Consider the following 18,016-nt stretch of genomic DNA (forward strand, 5'->3'; position numbering starts at 1 on the left):
TGTTTTATAATATAATAATTTATATCTGAAAAGTAACTAGTCACTAAAATTTTCAAATCATTGTAGTCGAGTAAAAGTACAATATTTGTCTCTGAGATGTAGTGGAGTAGAAGTAAAAGTATTGGAAATTGGAAATACTCAAGTAAAGTTCAAATACCTCCACATTTTGCCTAAGTAAAGTACTTAAGTAAATGTACTTAGCTTCCACCACTGTAAACGGACATCTGATGTTTCTTTCTAAAGTTCCAGTGAAGAAACAAGTGTTGAGAGTGAAGCTGAACGTAAACTCCGCCCTGGATATGAACGACCCTGCAGTACAAGAGGCCATTTTGGAGCAGGTATGATTATTAAATAAAAGAGCATTTCACCCGTGTTCAGCCTTTTGTTCATATAATTGGTCCTTTAGCTAATGCAGTGGTTCTCAACCTGTTGGACCCCCCAAAATAATCATATTTGAACCGGGGACCCCCCAAAAGAATCATATTTGAACCGGGGACCCCGCACCCTGACAATTAGCACTTGGAATTGTAGGATTTGAAGGCGTTATATTTAGTTTGACTCGGTTCCACAGATAAAATATTGTGAAAATAGCTGATCTACAAGCTCACAATGCCATTGTGATCTTGTAGATCAACTATTGTCATTCATATTGTTTTGCCTCTTTCTTTTATTATTTGACAATTTGGCCAATGTTTGACCATTTTTATAGTATAGTTTGTTACTTTTGATGCAGTAATGGTCTTTATTCACTTCATTTCATTAGCTAAGAACTTATTTGACAATAAATACAAAGTTTACCAGTGACAATTCATGCAAAGGCTCTGGGCTAAGGGCCTCCTGAGCTCTTGGGCCCCTGGGCCTGTGTGGTAATCAAACCCCTGACCATGTATAACTCACCAAGAGATGATGATGATGACCAGACACTGTTCATCAGAATCATTCTGCTCTGTGTGTCTCAGTTGAAGCAGAACATGAAGGACCACCAGGGGGCGCCAGCAGACATCAAAGTGAAGTGGGTGCAGCAGGCTGATGGAAGGATCTTCCACAAGGAAGACACGAAGAAGAAATGGGAGAGGAAGAGTGAGCTTTAAACCACAACAAAAAGTGAGCTTTAAACCACTTAGAATGATCCCTGGCTAATAAGTCTTATATGCTTTAATACACTATAATTACCCTCTATAACAAAAATTAAAACATTTCAATATTTTATTTATTTCAGAAATTGTTAATCTTTCACTCAACGGGGAAAACGCCAGGCGCAGGTTGATGATGTCATTTGTCCATGTGTGTTAATAGTGTAATATTTTACATATAGTTTTGATGCTCATATTAACATTAGGAAGTATTAAGTTGGTTTTAAGTCAGCACATGCATTCCATACCATAGGTCTGGACCACACATGGACAGATGACATCATCAACTTGTGACGGGTGTTTTCCCCGTTGAGTAAAAGATGAACTATTTCTAAAATAAATACAATATTTAAGGTGTTTTTATTTTTTAATTTTAGTTATAGAGGGCAATTATAATGTATTAAGGCATACAAGGCTTATCAGCCAGGGATCCTTTTAAAGGATCACTTCACCCATTTTCAATTTTCACTTCAACATTTAGAAAGCGTTTGCTGCCCACCCATCTGGTTTTCTTTTTACACCTTTTTCTCCCCAATGTAATCGTTTCACCAATTGATTCTTCACCTCACACATTTCTGTGTTGCTGTTGTGTCCTACTGACTCACCTGCCAGTGAGGAGCCCCCACCGGGAGGACGTAGAGCCTTCGTACCTACTCCTCCCGCCCAACACTCCCTGCTGTAGGAGTACGTACAGTGACAAATATCACTCCCCGCCCGGCTTCACTCCCCCCGAACACGGACCAATCGTGTTCAATGCCGGATGCACCACGGTGGATTCGAACCCACAACCTCCGCTGTGGTGGTCAGTCACTTTACCACTGCGCCACTTGAGCGCCCGGCCCACCCACCTGACCACTTAACACAAGTGGTCCTATGGGTGGGCCGCATGCATGTTCAGAGCATGTTTGTTTTAATGATCAATCAATGGATTGTGTTCCAGCTTGGATCAATGGAACCGACATAACCAACCAAATAAATTACATATAAAACCACAATGGAAACAAGTCCCCACCACTTTTTTTGTGTTATCCTTTTAGCATTAAAGAGGTAGTTCACCCCCAAAATGATTTTTTTTCTATCCATTACTCACCTTGAAGCCTTGAATTCATGGAGATTTACTTTTGTCATATTCCTAAGCCAATCATTTCCATTTCCATTGAGTCTCCTACCAGAGACTCCACTGGTCATCAAATTTTAGTTTTGTAATACATTTTTGACTAATAAAGTAATCAATCAAAACATTTTGTTTTAATAATGTTACATTATCAATATAATCCTATTGTTTTGCCAATTACTTGGGGTATACTTGCAATATCCCACAGGTTGTGAGTCGCTGGTCTAAATAGCTCATCTACACGCTCACAATGCATGAGCATGTGTTAATAACGTGTTCCTCTGCACACGTAACGTCCTCCCCATCAAACTCCTGGCTGTCAGGTACAAAGAACCAGCTGATCACTACATGTGTATCAGAGACCTTCAGAACCAGCTGGTCACTACATGTGTATCAGAGGCCTTCAGAACCAGCTGGTCACCCCATGTGTATCAGAGGCTTTCAGAACCAGCTGATCACTACATGTGTATCAGAGGCCTTCAGAACCAGCTGATCACTCCATGTGTATCAGAGGCCTTCAGAACCAGCTGGTCACTCCCTTCATACAATTCCTTAGGACTTGTTTTCCTCATTCAGAATATTGAGGACACAAAATCCATTGAGTTTGTTTTTTCACTACATATGCATACAGATATTCCCCACATATCTGGAACAAACTCAAAGAAAACTGTTTGCAATTTTAAACTAAAAAGACCTTTCTGTTTGCCATTGCCATAATGACTATATGAGAGCGTCCTTTTAAAGACAGAGTTATGTCTCTATATTGTGTGGTTTTGCTGTCATTTATCACTTTTCACATTCACTATTTTGTGTTTTATCCTTTTCTTCTGTTTTTACACTTTGTGTTGTTTTACTCTGTTTTTAGTCTTATTCAGGTGGTGGAAAAAGTACTCAAATGTTTTACTTGAGTAAAAGTATTGGTATTGGTAAAAATATACTTAAAGTACAAAAGTAAAAGTACTCATTATGCAGAACGTCCTATTTCAAAAGTTTTTAAATATATAAAATGTATACAAATCTTTTGAAAATAGCAGATCTACAAGCTGCTCACAATGCGTCGCATCGCGACACATTGTGTAGGGTTGAAGTGGTTAATGTATGTTTTGTGATAATAATCTAAATCTGCAAAGTAACTAGTAACTAAAGTTTAGGTAAATGTACTTGGTTACTTTACACCACTGGTTAGTTATAATCACTATAGGAGTGTCATTTTAACCCAGACTGAGAGTTATGTCTCTATATTGTGTGGTTTTGCTGTCATTTAGGACCTTTTACATTTTTTGTTTTATCCTTTTCTTATGTTTTTACACTTTGTATAGTTTTACTCTGTTTTTAGTCTAATTTTAGTATTTAGGTTCAACCCTGTTGTTTTAAATGAGCTCTATAATAAGTGGATATGATTGGAGAGACTCATTCTATAATACTGCAGAGTTTGAATAGAGAACATTCTGAAAATGTATTTGAATGAACATTTATTCAGATCTTTGTTTGACAGTGATAATGTATGAACTTTACACACTTATTACAAACATGAATGAAGAGAGACGTTTTAAAACTGTGTTTCTCAACAGTTCTATTTGTATTTGAAGACAGTGTTTCATATTTTACCATGTATGGGAATGAAGGTCTTGATCAGTGTAATGACTTCATTAAACATTGGTTTGAAATGGGCAAAAGATGCATATTTTTTATTTTATTTACATTCACTGTGACATAAATTATATATTATGCAGAATGTCCCGTTTCAAGTTTTCAAATCTATAAAAATCTTTTGAAAATAGCCGATCTACAAGCTCACAATGTGTCTCATCATGGCCGAAATGTATATAGGGTATGTATATATATAAGTGGTTAATGTATGTTTTGTAATAATAATCAAAATCTCCAAAGTAACTAGTAACTGTTAGTGTTAACAGTTACTAGTGTTCAAATAATTATGGAGTAAAAGTACAATATTTGCCTGATGTAGTGGAGTAGAAGTAAAAGTACTGAAAATTGGAAATACTCCAGGAAAGTAAAAAAAAACTCAAAATTGTACTCAAGTACAGTACTTGAGTAAATCTACTTAAGTTCTTTCCACGTGTGTGTGTGTGTGTGTGTGTGTGTGTGTGTGTGTGTGTGTGTGTGTGTGTGTGTGTGTGTGTGTGTGTGTGTGTGTGTGTGTGTGTGCGCGCGTGCGTGTATGTGTATGTGTATGTGTGTGTGTGTGTGCGCGTGCGTGCGTGCGTGCGTGCGTGCGTGCGTGCGTGCGTGCGTGTGTGTGTGTGTTGATTTCATCGACTAAAACTATGTTCGTCGACTACCTTTTTTCACTGACGAAAACAAAATAAAAACTGAATAAAAACTAAGCTACGATGACTAAAACTAAGACTAAATATTTTGACAATTTTGTCAACAAATAAAAACTAAATGGGGACTAGTGGAGAAGTGATCCAGTAGAACTAAAAGACAAGTCATTTTATGTTTGGTTGCGCTCGGCTGTTGCGCTCTGAAAATAGCAGATCTACAATCTTACAAAGCGTCGCAGCTCGACACGTTGTGAGCTTGTAGATCGGCTATTTTCAGCATGCAACCAAGTGTAAAATCAGGCATTACGACGCCATCAAGGCACCGCCAACATATATTTTTCTTGACTAAAACAACTGTAGATTTAGTCGACTATAATCTTATGATATTTAGTCGACTAAAACTAGACAAAAACTAAAACATTTCAGATGACTAAAATATGATTAAAACTAAATGGAATTTGATTCAAAAGACAATGACTAAAACTGAATCAAAATTTGCTGTCAAAATCAACACTGGTGTGTGTGTGTGTGTGTGTGTGTGTGTGTGTGTGTCTGTGTGTGTGTGTGTGTGTGTGTGTGTGTGTGTGTGTGTGTGTGTGTGTGTGTATGTTAATTCTAACTCTGTGTCCATCATTACATTGCATGTTTTTAGAGACACACGTCTGTCATTATAACCCGTCAAATCCCTTCTTACCACCCAGCACCCTGTTTGTAGCCCTCAGGGACGGGGGGCACCCAGGTGAGGTCGGGCCACCCTAAGGTTTCATTCACGTTCTGCTGTTGGAGCCATTCGATCATGGGATCAAAGTATCTCATCAGAGCCCCGGCGTCCATCTTGTTGGAACCCAGGGCGCTCTGGAGAACCTCAGTCCAGGGTTTGGAGGAGCCAGACTTCAGCACCGTCCTGGAATTATTGAAATGATCTCACTTCTTTGTAGGGCTGCAACAGTTCATTGTTAATTTAACTATTTAACCCATTCAATCCGAGAACACATCTGTGTCATTTTGGGTTTCTTTGGCTATTCAAAAATAGCAGATCTACAAGCTCATAGCGCGGCACCGAGTGCCGCCCTATGAGCTTGTACATCTGCTATTTTTTAAAAGTCGTGAAAGTGTGTGCAAATCTTTTTTAAAGCGGACATTTGTAAAACATTTTGTTCCAGGAATCGGCCCCCAGAAGCAAAGATTTGAGTTACAAATGTTTGCTTTAAAAATATATATATCATTTTTATATCATCCCGCTATGAGCTTGTGGATCTGCTGTCTGAAAAAAAAATGGTCCTCACTAATGCTCATTTTAATATGGTATCAGTTCAGAAACCTGCCTACCAGTGACATCATCAATGGGGAATTGAAGCTAATAGAAACTGCAGGCTTTCTATTCCTGGAAAGTTAGCATATATGCTGAAAGAGAAGCCATCGTTCTCGCATTAATACAAATAAATACAAAAAATGTAACTGACCATACCTGCCTACCGATGATGTCACTGGTAGGCGGGTTTCAGAATACATATGTGTGTATAGTATATATAAGGGGCATGGCCCCCCTCCTGTTTGTGCTCTACACCATTGGTTCTCCAAGTGGGGTCCGGGGACCCCGAGGGGTCCTTGAGGGAGTTCCCCAGCTAAATGATAGATTAGGCACCAAATGGGCCTTATGGGTCTGTAGCTCTGAGAGTTAAATTGACATAGATTTTACAATATAAATTGCGGCCCAAGTGATAGAAATGCCATTAAATGGGGGTCTGTAGCCCTAATGCATGTCAAACTGGGGGTCCTTGAAATTAAAATGGTTGAGAATCACTGCTAGAGCTGTAAAAAATCTTCTCTTATGGGGGTCCCTGGCATATTTTTTTAAATGGGGGTCCGTGGGCTAATAAGTGTCAATTTGGGGGTCCTTCACATGAAAAAGTTTGAGAACCACTGCTCTACACTAAATATCTTCACCTAAAAAGCTTGTAGATCTGCTATTTTGCCGAAAGTTAGCCCCAGCATAAGGATGCTAGCGTTCACGTGGTTAAGAGTTATTAAGTCACCCATGTTTTGGTTTTGATATCCCTGACCAACAGGTTGGGAATGGTTGTTCCATGATGTTTGTGAAATGAATTAACTCTATATAAGATAAACTATACATCATGGCTGTCGGGCTGTCTCCATAATTTAACTATTCTAATTGTAAATCAACGTCCTACTTGATCATAGCCTGGCATGGCCAGACTAATATCAGTATATCACTGTGTAGATATTAGTCTGGAATCTCTGCATTGAAGGTGCATTTCCAAGGGCCGGATAAAACAAATGCCTCTGGTGATAAACCGACCCATATTTGCATACTGGACCCTGATTGGCCCCTCTCAACTGAGAGGGGCCAGATCTAATCTGCCGAGGGGCAATTCTTTTTTTCAATGCCAGATTCGTCTGGAACCAGGCTAATTTGATCATACTACAGCGTCACACATACTGTAAGTATCAAAAGTAACAGATCTACAAGCTTGAGCTTGCAGATCTGCTACTTTTGCTATTTTTTTATTTGAATCCTGAAAAGCAACAGTTTTGGACAGGTTTCCTCAAGACAGAGACGATATATATATAACTCTATATAATAATCTCTATATAGGATAAACTCTATATAAAATAAACTCTATATAATAAACTCTATATAAGATAAACTCTACATAACTCTATAGAGACAGACGGGAACTACAAATTTCACGCCCACTTTTGAGACAGCGCCGCTACTCGAGGTCCGTGAGAACTATGAACTGCAGCTGACAATGCATTCCCTATGAGAGGATATGAGAGCCTACTTTTAAAATATTCCTACATTAACTGGAGACGATATTAATTTAAATAAAAATATGTTTCCAAATGTATGAACTGTCTTTGTCAACATATCTTCTTGTTTTCTTAATAGTTGATGTGTTTCACATTTAATTTGACACTTTAATGGATTACCCATAATATTAACACAGCAGAGGGTAGACGGCAGACAGACAAGTTGTCGCATTTCAGTGACATCACTGTCTTTACGAGCACCGAGCGCCGACTATGAATTCTCATCCAAATCCCAACTGACTTTGTTCATGTCTATATTTTGAACATCTCATAGGTTTATATTTATTTTCTACCTACCGTGGAGCTCCGACGGTACAAGACAAATTAAAACGTGTGGGTTTACTGCTGTTGTATTAACTTGCCTGAATGTAAGTTGGGGAAATAACCCAACTAAATGGAGGAGTGACATATCCCGACATTTTCAACTACTTAGTGAATTCTCCAGGATAGTATTAATATACAAATAGTATTGCAAGATGCTGTTTGGATAATTGTCCAAAATAAATAGCCTATAAAAATTATCCATGAGAGACACAAACATATCTGGGTATTGAAAACCTCAAGGGATGCGTCCGTGACATATATACCATGCGACCACTTAAACTTTAGATTTCAGATGCTAGTACACACACTGATGACACACTGATGGAGTATATTATAGTATACTGTGGGCAGTATATCGAGATGACAGATATGGGACATTAAAAAGGATAAATTAAACAAATGGGACAGTTTATTAGAACACAAAAAAAATCGCTACAGCCTCAGTAGTTAACCAGTGAAATGACGGTATTTTACAATGCCTCTCAGAGAGATTGCATTGAGAGCTGCAGTTCATCGTTCTAACGGAGGATTTGTAGGCGCCCGTGCCAGCCCGTGTGTGTCTATATATTAAACTCTGTATAGGACGACTTACTCTAAGATGGCTCCTGCCTCCCGGGAACGGTAGATGTCACATGTGTGCAGGGGGCCCACGTGATTGGCTGCCTGGCACAGTTTCTCATGGAACTGGAACTGCAGGATGTGGCTGACAAAATACCTGCAGGGGAGATGTTTCATCGCCTTTATATTTACTTCAGTTTAGTTGTATTTACACAACATTCAATACAAAAGAGACCAAAAAAATGACTGCCGTCGGGTTATTGAGAATCCGTTCCTTGTATATTCTGATATTAATCATTGCTGTGTATAGTGTTTGTGCAGGGATCTTCCTGTCTTTTTAGCTCTTCAGTAAACACAGAATATATTTTCAGGTGGGTCAACAATTCCATCCATTCAGGAGAGAGAAACTATTTATCAATTTCAGTTTTATAGTTTGACAATTCCAACTCTCTGACAGGACGAAATTGGCATCCCGACCTGAAAATGTATTTTCTGTTTACTCAAGAGCTAGACGTGGAGAACCCCTGTTACTGAACAAACATTCTATAGCAATGATTAGCATCAGAACAAAGAGCTATTTGCTTTTGAGTACATTTTGCACTTCACTGACAATTAATTGCCGTAGTATCTTCAAATAGTCTTAAGATGTTGATGAACATCACAGCCCAAGATTGAACACAAGGAACTGTTACAATAGTTTGATTTCATGCAAGGCGACCAGATGAATATTTATAAGGTATTTTCATATCTGCTTGTACAAAAGGCGTTGGTTCCTAACCCGCTGATGTATACCTGATGTATGGCGTGTTTGAAGCAATGTGGTATTTTGCTCCAGGATCAAAGTGCTCCTCTGTACGCTTGATGGGTGGGCAGATTCCTTGGTACTTTGTCCTTTAAAAAGGAACAAGAGAATGGCATCGGTGTGGCTTATTTGAGTCAAAGCCATTATTTCTGTCCATGTGATACAGTGTATGTATGGTGGTTTGTTTTGAAGTTAACCATATTTATCCATTCATCATCCATCCATCCATCCATCCTCAACAGCATTTCTGGAGTTGGTACCCCTTAGCTGGCTCCTTTCCAACCATATTTATATAACCATATAAATGGATATTCTCCTACATCCTACATTCAGGAACACCTTTATTGACAAGCCTGCTTTGCACAAATAATGTGACTTGGTGGATTTTTTACATATAGGTCCCGTTTCACATAATCTCATAAAGACAGATTCAGCTTTTTTTTTTTTTTACCAAATGGCTTCCCAGATTGCTTTACATTTACACATAACAACAATATTATGAAAAGGGTCACACTTGAAAAGAATACAAGTTAAAGTCATAATGTATATATTTCTTTCAATTAAACAAGTTATTTTTGATGTAATCATTCACTGCTGTTTTTCACAATAATAATAATAATAATAATAATTCCACATAAATGTGTTTTAGACAACTTCTCTAAATGCAAAATGATGCAGGGACCAGAAATGTACATACTTATTATATCTATTTATTTCAAAGTCAATACGGTTTCTGACAACTTGTTGTAGCATGTATTCCTCTTTGAACAGTATAGATAGACATACACTATAATGGCAACGGAGCTACAAGAGGTGTCGTCAAAAAGAATATTAAAACGAATGTTACATAGCATGACTTTTTTTTAAAAGCAATTTATTTGAAATCCTACCTGAGGTGCCACCATTCAGAGTTGTAGCGCTCTGGGGGCGTATCCCCGCTGAACACGTTCCATCTCCATTGGTCGATGACGTAGCCAAACGGAAGGAAAGCCATTTTATCTAGAGCCATCTTCAACAGGTAGTTGATGTCACTCTCTGAGCGGAAACACAATGCAGTGTTTAGCCTTACAGTATTATGCATAAACAATGCCATTGTTTATTGCCGTCTTTGTCTAGTTGTTGAGACCACATGTACCTATAGGATCAAATCCAACAAACTAATCTAGCTCATGTCCAAAGGAATAATATAAGCATCATCCTCTTTCATATTGTCAATATACATCATCGCTTCAACTTTGCAGGAATGGCATTTATTTTAACACACACACACACACACACACACACACACACACACACACACACACACACACACACACACACACACACACACACACACACACACACACACACACACACACACACACACACACACACACACGTATATGTCTTTAGTTATTAATTGCACTGTCTGTGTCAGACAGATGTGGGCCTGAACTGGCTGAAGCAGGAATCATAATGAAACACGTTAATGGCACTCAATGAGTTAATGCTACCAGGGTCATTGGTGACAGAATCCAGTAGGCCAAGGATTTGCAGATGTTTAGGTGTGGAGATGGACAGAGTCATCACGTCTCCTATAGCCTCATGGAAGCCAGGGTTGGCTCCGCTGCGGAACCCTACAGGCAGGTCCTGGTAGTGCAGGTAGTACTCCACATGTCCCATCTCATGATGCACCGTGGACAGATGGTCCATGGTCACCTTGGTACACTGCTTGATCCTACACACAAAACAACCAGACAGACCACTGATTATTATTGCATCCGGTGATCTGCTACTTTGCTGGCAAACACAGTATATTAACCACTTAAAGGGATAGTTCACCCCTAAAATGACTTATATCAATGAATTCAAGTCTCCATGGTGTGACTAATCGATAAAAAAGTGCTTTTTTGGGGGGGGTGAACTGTCCCTTTGAAGTGGGTGAAATGTGTTTTCATGCAAGCTCCATATTATTTTGTTGTTTTCAGAAAGAGAAAAGAAAGAGGCTGGGAAGACAAGGAGAGCAAGGAGAAAAATCAAACGGTAAAGGAAACCAAGACGTTTTTCTTGCAAGGTGGTAAGATATACAAGCTCATAGTGTGGCACAGAGTGCCGCACTATGAGCTTGTGGATATGCTATGTTTTTTTTTATCTTGAAAATGTTTGCAAATCTTTGAATATATATATTTTTAAAGACGGGGTGCCGTGATTTTCAGTGATTCCCCCCCACCCCTAAAACATAATCATCAGGTATTATGGTTATACTAGGAGGAAGATTTTTTTCAAAAAAGTGTACAGAAATTGTTGAAATTATGTGGACACACCTCCAGTTCATTAAGTATACCTGGTATATACCTCTCACCTTAGCACCTCCTCCACCACCTTAGCACCACCCACCTGTCCTAGTCCCTCCTCCTCCTCCTCCTCATGCCCACACCTGCTGTGTTATGATAATGAGGGGGAGGGTATATTTTTACTATGTCACTAAAGGGCTGTTTTTCTATTGGCACGTTTGACCCTCAAGGTAGAAACTCAAAATAGTCAGAGAAGACATAAAACACCATAAAAACACCACCAGGGGGCTTAATGAAGTTCTATCAACCTCATAGACACATGAAAAACAGAAAAAGTGCAAAACCATGGCACCACCTCTTTAAAGAAAACATTTGCAACTAAAATCTTTGCGTCTGGGGATTCTACAAATGTCTTCTAAATCCTAACAGTTTTCTGAAAAAACGTATGTTGTTATAATATCAGTGGTTCTCAAACCTTTCCATGTGTATTTGGCCGCGGATCCCCATCTCAAAATATGTTGTTCCAGGGACCCCCAGAAGCACAGATTTGAGTTAACATTTTTATGAGCTTGTATACAGTATCTGCATCTGTTTTTAATAGCCAAATAAATCTTAAAATGATGCGTTCCCGGATTGAATGGGTTAAACGATGTCCAACCACGCTAACCTGAAGTCTTTACGGTTGTAGAAGTCCCAGGCGGAGGCGTGACATGCCACCGGTCGTCCGTCGGTGGGTTTCTCCAGCATGGACTCCTTCCAGAACTCTGGAGGCATCTCCATGAGACCCAACGAGGTGAAGAACTCCTCAGCAACACGGAACATGTGTGTGACATTATAGTTCTGATAGAGATAGAGGAACATGTGTGGCATTATAGTTCTGATGGAGATAGAGGAACATGTGTGTGACATTATAGTTCTGATGGACATAGAGGAACATGTGTGTGACATTATAGTTCTGATGGACATAGAGGAACATGTGTGGCGCATTATAGTTCTGATGGAGATAAAGGAACATGTGTGTGGCATTATAGTTCTGATGGAGATAGAGGAACATGTGTGTGACATTATAGTTCTGATGGAGGAAGGAGTAGAGCCGTGTTGATTTTGACAGCAAATTTTGATTTAGTTTTGGTCATATTTTAGTCATCTTGAAATGTTTTAGTTTTTGTCCAGTTTTAGTCGACTAAATATCATAAGATTATAGTCGACTAAAGTACTAATGTATTTTGGCGGTGCCTTGATGGCGTCGTAATGGCTGATTTTACACTTGGTTGCATGTTGAAAATAGCCGATCTACAAGCTCACAATGCGTTGCGTTGCGACGCGTTGTGAGCTTGTAGATGTGTCATTTACATGACATTATGCTTCAGTTGATGTTGTGCAACTGTTTTATACTCTTTCTGTACTATTTACATTATTATTTTACTAACTTGTAGCTGCACTTTAACAATTATTAATGGAATTGTCATTTATTCCTAGATCAGTGGTTCTCAAACTTTTCAAGGACCCCCATAACTCTGAGAGTGTAGAAATGGAACGAAATAGATCCGTGAGGGTCCATTTGGCTCCATTTTGTACACTCTCGGAGTTACAGGCCTGTAAGGGTCCATTTGGAACCCCCTCAAGAGATCCCCGTCTTTGTGAATACATTAGGCTCTGGGTATGTAACAAATTCCACTCTGTTGCGTTGGAACACATGTAATAATCCATGGTCTCCCATGGTCTACCATAGCTCGTACCTTGTTGACCATGGCCTCAGTCACATCCACGTGGGCTTTGCCAGGATAGGGAATCATCATGCTGTAAATATTGTTCCATTCCTGAGCCCACATGTTTCCTATAGGAAGAGAGACATGTTGGAGTCAGACATACCTTAAAAAATCACACCCTGTGTGAAGGTAGCGGCGCCTTTGAATACATTATGTCATCGATATGTGTTTATAATGTGTTTATAGCCATGTGTCATGTGAAGCTTGACCAATCACTTTGTTGACGGGTCTGACCAATCAGAGCGTCGACGACAGATAAAGTTAAATTGAGGATCTAACTTTAAATAACTTACCTAGAAGGAGACTTTAGCCAAATAAAAATATATACAAAAAAAAACATGAGGAAATAAAAAATAAACCTTGACATCATAGTGATGTCATGAATAGTCCCCTTGCCTGACAAATCACAACCTTGACGGGCCTGACCAATCAGAACCTTGACGGGCCTGACCAATCAGAACCTTGACGGGCCTGACCAATCAGAACCTTAACAGACTCTTGGATTCTCGATCGTCTCTATCAAACCATTCTGTCATAACGGATGACTGGGTCCCGAACTCAGACTTTCTATACATTCACCCTTCATCTGTTCTTGTATCTTTCTCTTTCTATTCGTCATATTAACTTTAAATAACTTACCTAGACGGAGACTTTAGCCAAATGAATAATAAGATGAAGTCATTGTCATCGTTTATATAGACATCGAATTCTATATTCATGACATCATAGTGATGTCATGAATAGTGACCAATCACAACTTTGGCGCACCTGACCAATCAGAACGTTGACGCACCTGACCAATCAGAACGTTGACGCACCTGACCAATCAGAACGTTGGCGCACCTGACCAATCAGAACGTTGACGCAAAAGCCAGGCATAGAGGGCTAATATCCGCTCTATACCTAAAGGTATAGAGCGGCTAGCGCCGCTAAAAATCACACCCTGTGTGAAGGTAGCGGCGCCTTTGATACATTTTGTCATTGATATGTGTTTATAATGTGTTTATAGCCATGTGTCACGTGAAGCTTGACCAATCACTTTGTTGACGGGTCTGACCAATCAGAACGTTGACGGGTCTGACCAATCAGAACGTTGACGGGTCTGACCAATCAGAACGTTGACGGTGAACACGGACAAAGTCAGGTATAGAGCAGGATCCGCTCTATACCTAAAGGTATAGGTTCTGACCAATCAGAACCTCGACGGGCCTGACCAATCAGAACGTTGACGGACCTGACCAATCAGAACGTTGACGGACCTGACCAATCAGAACCTTGGCGAGCCTGACCAATCAGAACGTTGATGCAAAAGCCAGGTATAGAGGGCTAATATCCGCTCTATACCTAAAGGTATAGAGCGGCTAGCGCCGCTAAAAAAACTTCACTATTTTATTTTATTTTTAAATGATCATTGATCGTAAACAAGACTAAATTTCAAATAATAGTGATAAATGATTTGAAGTCATACGTACCTAACAGATGGGCAGGGATGGGTCCTTTAAGGTTGATGTGTTTGGGTCCATAGTGATCGTAGAGTTTGCGGCGGACATATGCATGCAGGTTCTGGTAGAGGGGCTCTATGGTCTTGTAGATCTTCTCCAAGTCCTCCTTAAAGGTGTCCGTCCCGTACATAGATCGCCACTGATCACCAGAATCTTCATAACCTGTATCAAGACATGTACGACTTTATTTTTGTGTTGATTATCATTGCAGAAATAAGTCATCTGAAGGAATAAAATAAACTAACTAACTAGCTTGCTTCAGCTAGTGTTTTACTAGAAACATACTTTGAGGAACAGAGATGATAGTAATGGTTCCTACCATCGGCCACAGAGGCCTTGTTGCTGAGCTTCACAAATGTGGGGTAAAGCTTCCGTAGAGGAACTCCGGCTGCGTTGTGCCAACCCTCCCACGCATACAGCAGCTTGTTGTAACTCCTGGAGGAGGCCATGAGGTCTACCAGCTCTGGAGAGGGACAACAAACCAATCCAACACACACTCAAACACCCAAACTACAGTACAGTACAGTACAGTACAGTACAGTACAGTACAGTACAGCAGTCGTTCGCAACCTTTCAAAATAATCATATTTGAACCGGTGACCCCCCCCCCCCCCACCACCACCACCCTCACAAGCACGGAGTCGAGTTTACGCATAACATTTTGTTTGACTCAGTTCCACAGATCAATATTGTGAAAATAGCCGATCTACAAGCTCACAACGCCTCGTGCAGAACAGCTATTTTCACAATTTCTGTCTCTCTCTTTAAGTAATATTTGACAATGTTTGTACATGTTTTATAGTAGTTGATAACTTTGTTCGAGGTATTAAAAAGGTCTTAAAAGTACTTAAATTGTAATTTTGGAAATGCACAGATACCCTGCTTGTTTGGTTCTGTTGAGTGAGAAATCATCTGCCACCACCCCCCCACCGCTGTTCGGGTCGGATTCGGGTCAATCAAATATAATGATTAATTAATATTGGATAAACCGCAGGTGAAATAATGCGGGAAATAAATTAATGACCTGATCTATCTATACGCCGATTATAGCTTTTAAAAAGCACATTTTAATCTCGCTGTGCGTGCGTTTATTATCAATATTACGTCACTTTCCATCAGGCACAAATTAGCCGGCTTAGGGGCTAATACACGTGCTTTGCGTGCACTGTGTTGTTGTTGTTTGGAAGCGGAAGGAGGACCCCTTGCCGGCAAGGGCAGCTAATGCAATAGTGAGAGAGAAACTTAATGGAGGATTTATAACAATATAAAACTAGAAAATGTGCTCCTCTGAGCACAAGTCTCCGCCAGCAGACTTGTGTTGGGAATGTTGGGAATGTTCTAATTCTTATGTTCTAATTCTTACAAAAAATAGAACATGTTACTGTGTCATAGTAACATGACACAAGTGTCCTATCCGTCTGTATAACTGTCCTATCCGTCCTGTCTGTATAACTGTCCTATCCGTCCTGTCTGTGTAAGTGTCCTATCCGTCCTGTCTGTATAAGTGTCCTATCCGTCCTGTCTGTATAAGTGTCCTATCCGTCCTGTCTGTATAAGTGTCCTATCCGTCCTGTCTATGTAAGTGTCCTATCCGTCCTGTCTGTGTAAGTGTCCTATCTGTCCTGTCTGTGTAAGTGAGTGTCCTATCCAATTGTTACAGTATCCGCCATTTCTCAGCCATTTCGTGATTATTCCTGTCTTACCTCACTTTGAAAGAGGCATAAACTCTTTCAAAGTGACACATGTATTTATAGGCCGCTATACGTCACTAGCCAATCAGATCACACTATTTCACCGTATTGTCACGTGTCACGTGAGGCTTGACCAATGTTAGCTTGTTTCACGGAAAGTGAAAACAATGTCTCCTGGCGGAGACAAAAAGGAATAAATACATACAAGTTTGGCGTGGGAGGGATTTAGTGAAGTTCTTAACCCTGCAGACGACTGGATAAGTCTTATTAAAAGCGATGTGAGAAAGTGATGGAAGACGGAGGGCTTGTTGTTACCATGGATAATGTATACAGTCAGTATACATTGGTGATCGCGACAGTGGTGAGTGACATTGTTTGTACAAGTACGTATCCATATAGAATCCTGTGCAGTTAATGGTGCGGATGCAGATCTATAAATAGGATAATATATATCCTAATGGATGGCGGATGGATAATGAACGTGTACATGCGGATTTGGGAGACGAAAAAGCCCATCCGCACATCTCTATCTTCAGCACCATGGACAGCGAAATAGGTCAGAGTTGAGAGAGAAGTTTTCACTTGGAATTGGACACCTGACTATATTCAAAACAAGACTGTGGTACTGGATCTAAATTGGAATTCTGAACATACTGTATATTATTGTTTGACAAACTTACCCGGCTCCAGATTCCAGCACTCATCATGTGGCTTTGGACACACCTTGGCTGTTGAGTAGAGTTTTTCCATGGTGCTACTGATTGTGTTGTACTGGAAACAAGGACAGAACGGGGGAGCGATCATTGTTTAATTTCAGTATGACAGCACATCTAATACAATGTCATTGTTAAAGAAATCGATTTGAATAATTATACATATCATACACAGACATAGCAATACAGTATATCCAGACATGTACAGTATGTACCTCCTGTCTCTCTTTCTCCGGCAGGTTTGCAGTCCCCAGGCGGCTGATCCTGCCGATCAGCTTCTTCACATGGAGGTCAGTCAGGGTTTGAAGGAAGGCCTGAGGGAACACGGTCTTGGCCTTCTTTCCCCAGGCCTCGTCGAAGGCCTGGAGCTCCATGGAGGCCTTCACCTGCAGAGAGACAATAATGGAAACCTTGTACTGCGTCCAAGTCTCTTACCGCTAGCTTGGTTCCAGACAAATCTGCCATTGAGAAAAAACATTTGCCCTCGGCAGATTAGGTCTGGCCCCTCTCAGTTGAGATTGGATTTCTCTCCCTCCGAAGTTGTGAGGGACCAATCAGGGCCCAGTATGCAAATATGGGCGGGTTTATCACCAGTGGCAGCCGATTATTGATTTTTTTTTTGGGGTGAAGTATTCCTTTAATAGCCTACATGTACTTTTCATTGGTTGAATATTTATAGGAATAGAGAAAACAGCTGATCTATAAGCTTGACGTATTCACTACTCTTGTGCGACACTCTTGTATGACAAAGTACCTGGGTTAGAAAACATGAAAGAATTGAATGTGTGCTTTTCTTTTATGAGCGTGTGTGTGTGTGTGTGTGTGTGTGTGTGTGTGTGTGTGTGTGTGTGTGTGTGCTCCTCCCTGTCCTAAGGCCAGATCTCCGCACATCTCTGCTATTTTATTGGTTCATCCAACTGCCAGTCTGTGTCAGATCTATAGTTATGCAAACACACTTAAAGCATGTGGACTGGCGTTGTATGCTTATGGTTCATAGAATGACTGTGAGAAGTT

At 40.1% G+C, this 18,016-nt stretch overlaps 2 protein-coding genes across 2 annotated transcripts in view; both read right to left on the reverse strand.

The window, feature by feature from the left end:
* The window catches only part of LOC311052793 (glycerol-3-phosphate dehydrogenase [NAD(+)], cytoplasmic), a 346,962-nt gene that overhangs the window by 40,862 nt on the left and 288,084 nt on the right, over nucleotides 1-18,016 (reverse strand). The window lies entirely within an intron of this gene.
* The window catches only part of LOC311054055 (angiotensin-converting enzyme-like), a gene marked incomplete at both ends in the record, with an annotated part of 41,341 nt that overhangs the window by 21,372 nt on the left and 1,953 nt on the right, over nucleotides 1-18,016 (reverse strand). Inside the window, 12 exons of the mRNA XM_084069935.1 lie at nucleotides 898-1,039; nucleotides 5,240-5,439; nucleotides 8,287-8,409; nucleotides 9,045-9,143; nucleotides 9,945-10,089; nucleotides 10,548-10,771; nucleotides 11,995-12,167; nucleotides 13,067-13,164; nucleotides 14,569-14,760; nucleotides 14,918-15,061; nucleotides 16,970-17,060; nucleotides 17,218-17,388. Of these exons, the coding sequence (XP_083926061.1) occupies nucleotides 898-1,039; nucleotides 5,240-5,439; nucleotides 8,287-8,409; nucleotides 9,045-9,143; nucleotides 9,945-10,089; nucleotides 10,548-10,771; nucleotides 11,995-12,167; nucleotides 13,067-13,164; nucleotides 14,569-14,760; nucleotides 14,918-15,061; nucleotides 16,970-17,060; nucleotides 17,218-17,388 (1,802 nt within the window). The remainder of the gene's footprint in view (nucleotides 1-897; nucleotides 1,040-5,239; nucleotides 5,440-8,286; nucleotides 8,410-9,044; nucleotides 9,144-9,944; nucleotides 10,090-10,547; nucleotides 10,772-11,994; nucleotides 12,168-13,066; nucleotides 13,165-14,568; nucleotides 14,761-14,917; nucleotides 15,062-16,969; nucleotides 17,061-17,217; nucleotides 17,389-18,016) is intronic.

Source organism: Gymnoscopelus microlampas (assembly GCF_963454915.1).
Source record: "Gymnoscopelus microlampas genome assembly, chromosome: 10".
Lineage (NCBI taxonomy): Eukaryota > Metazoa > Chordata > Actinopteri > Myctophiformes > Myctophidae > Gymnoscopelus > Gymnoscopelus microlampas.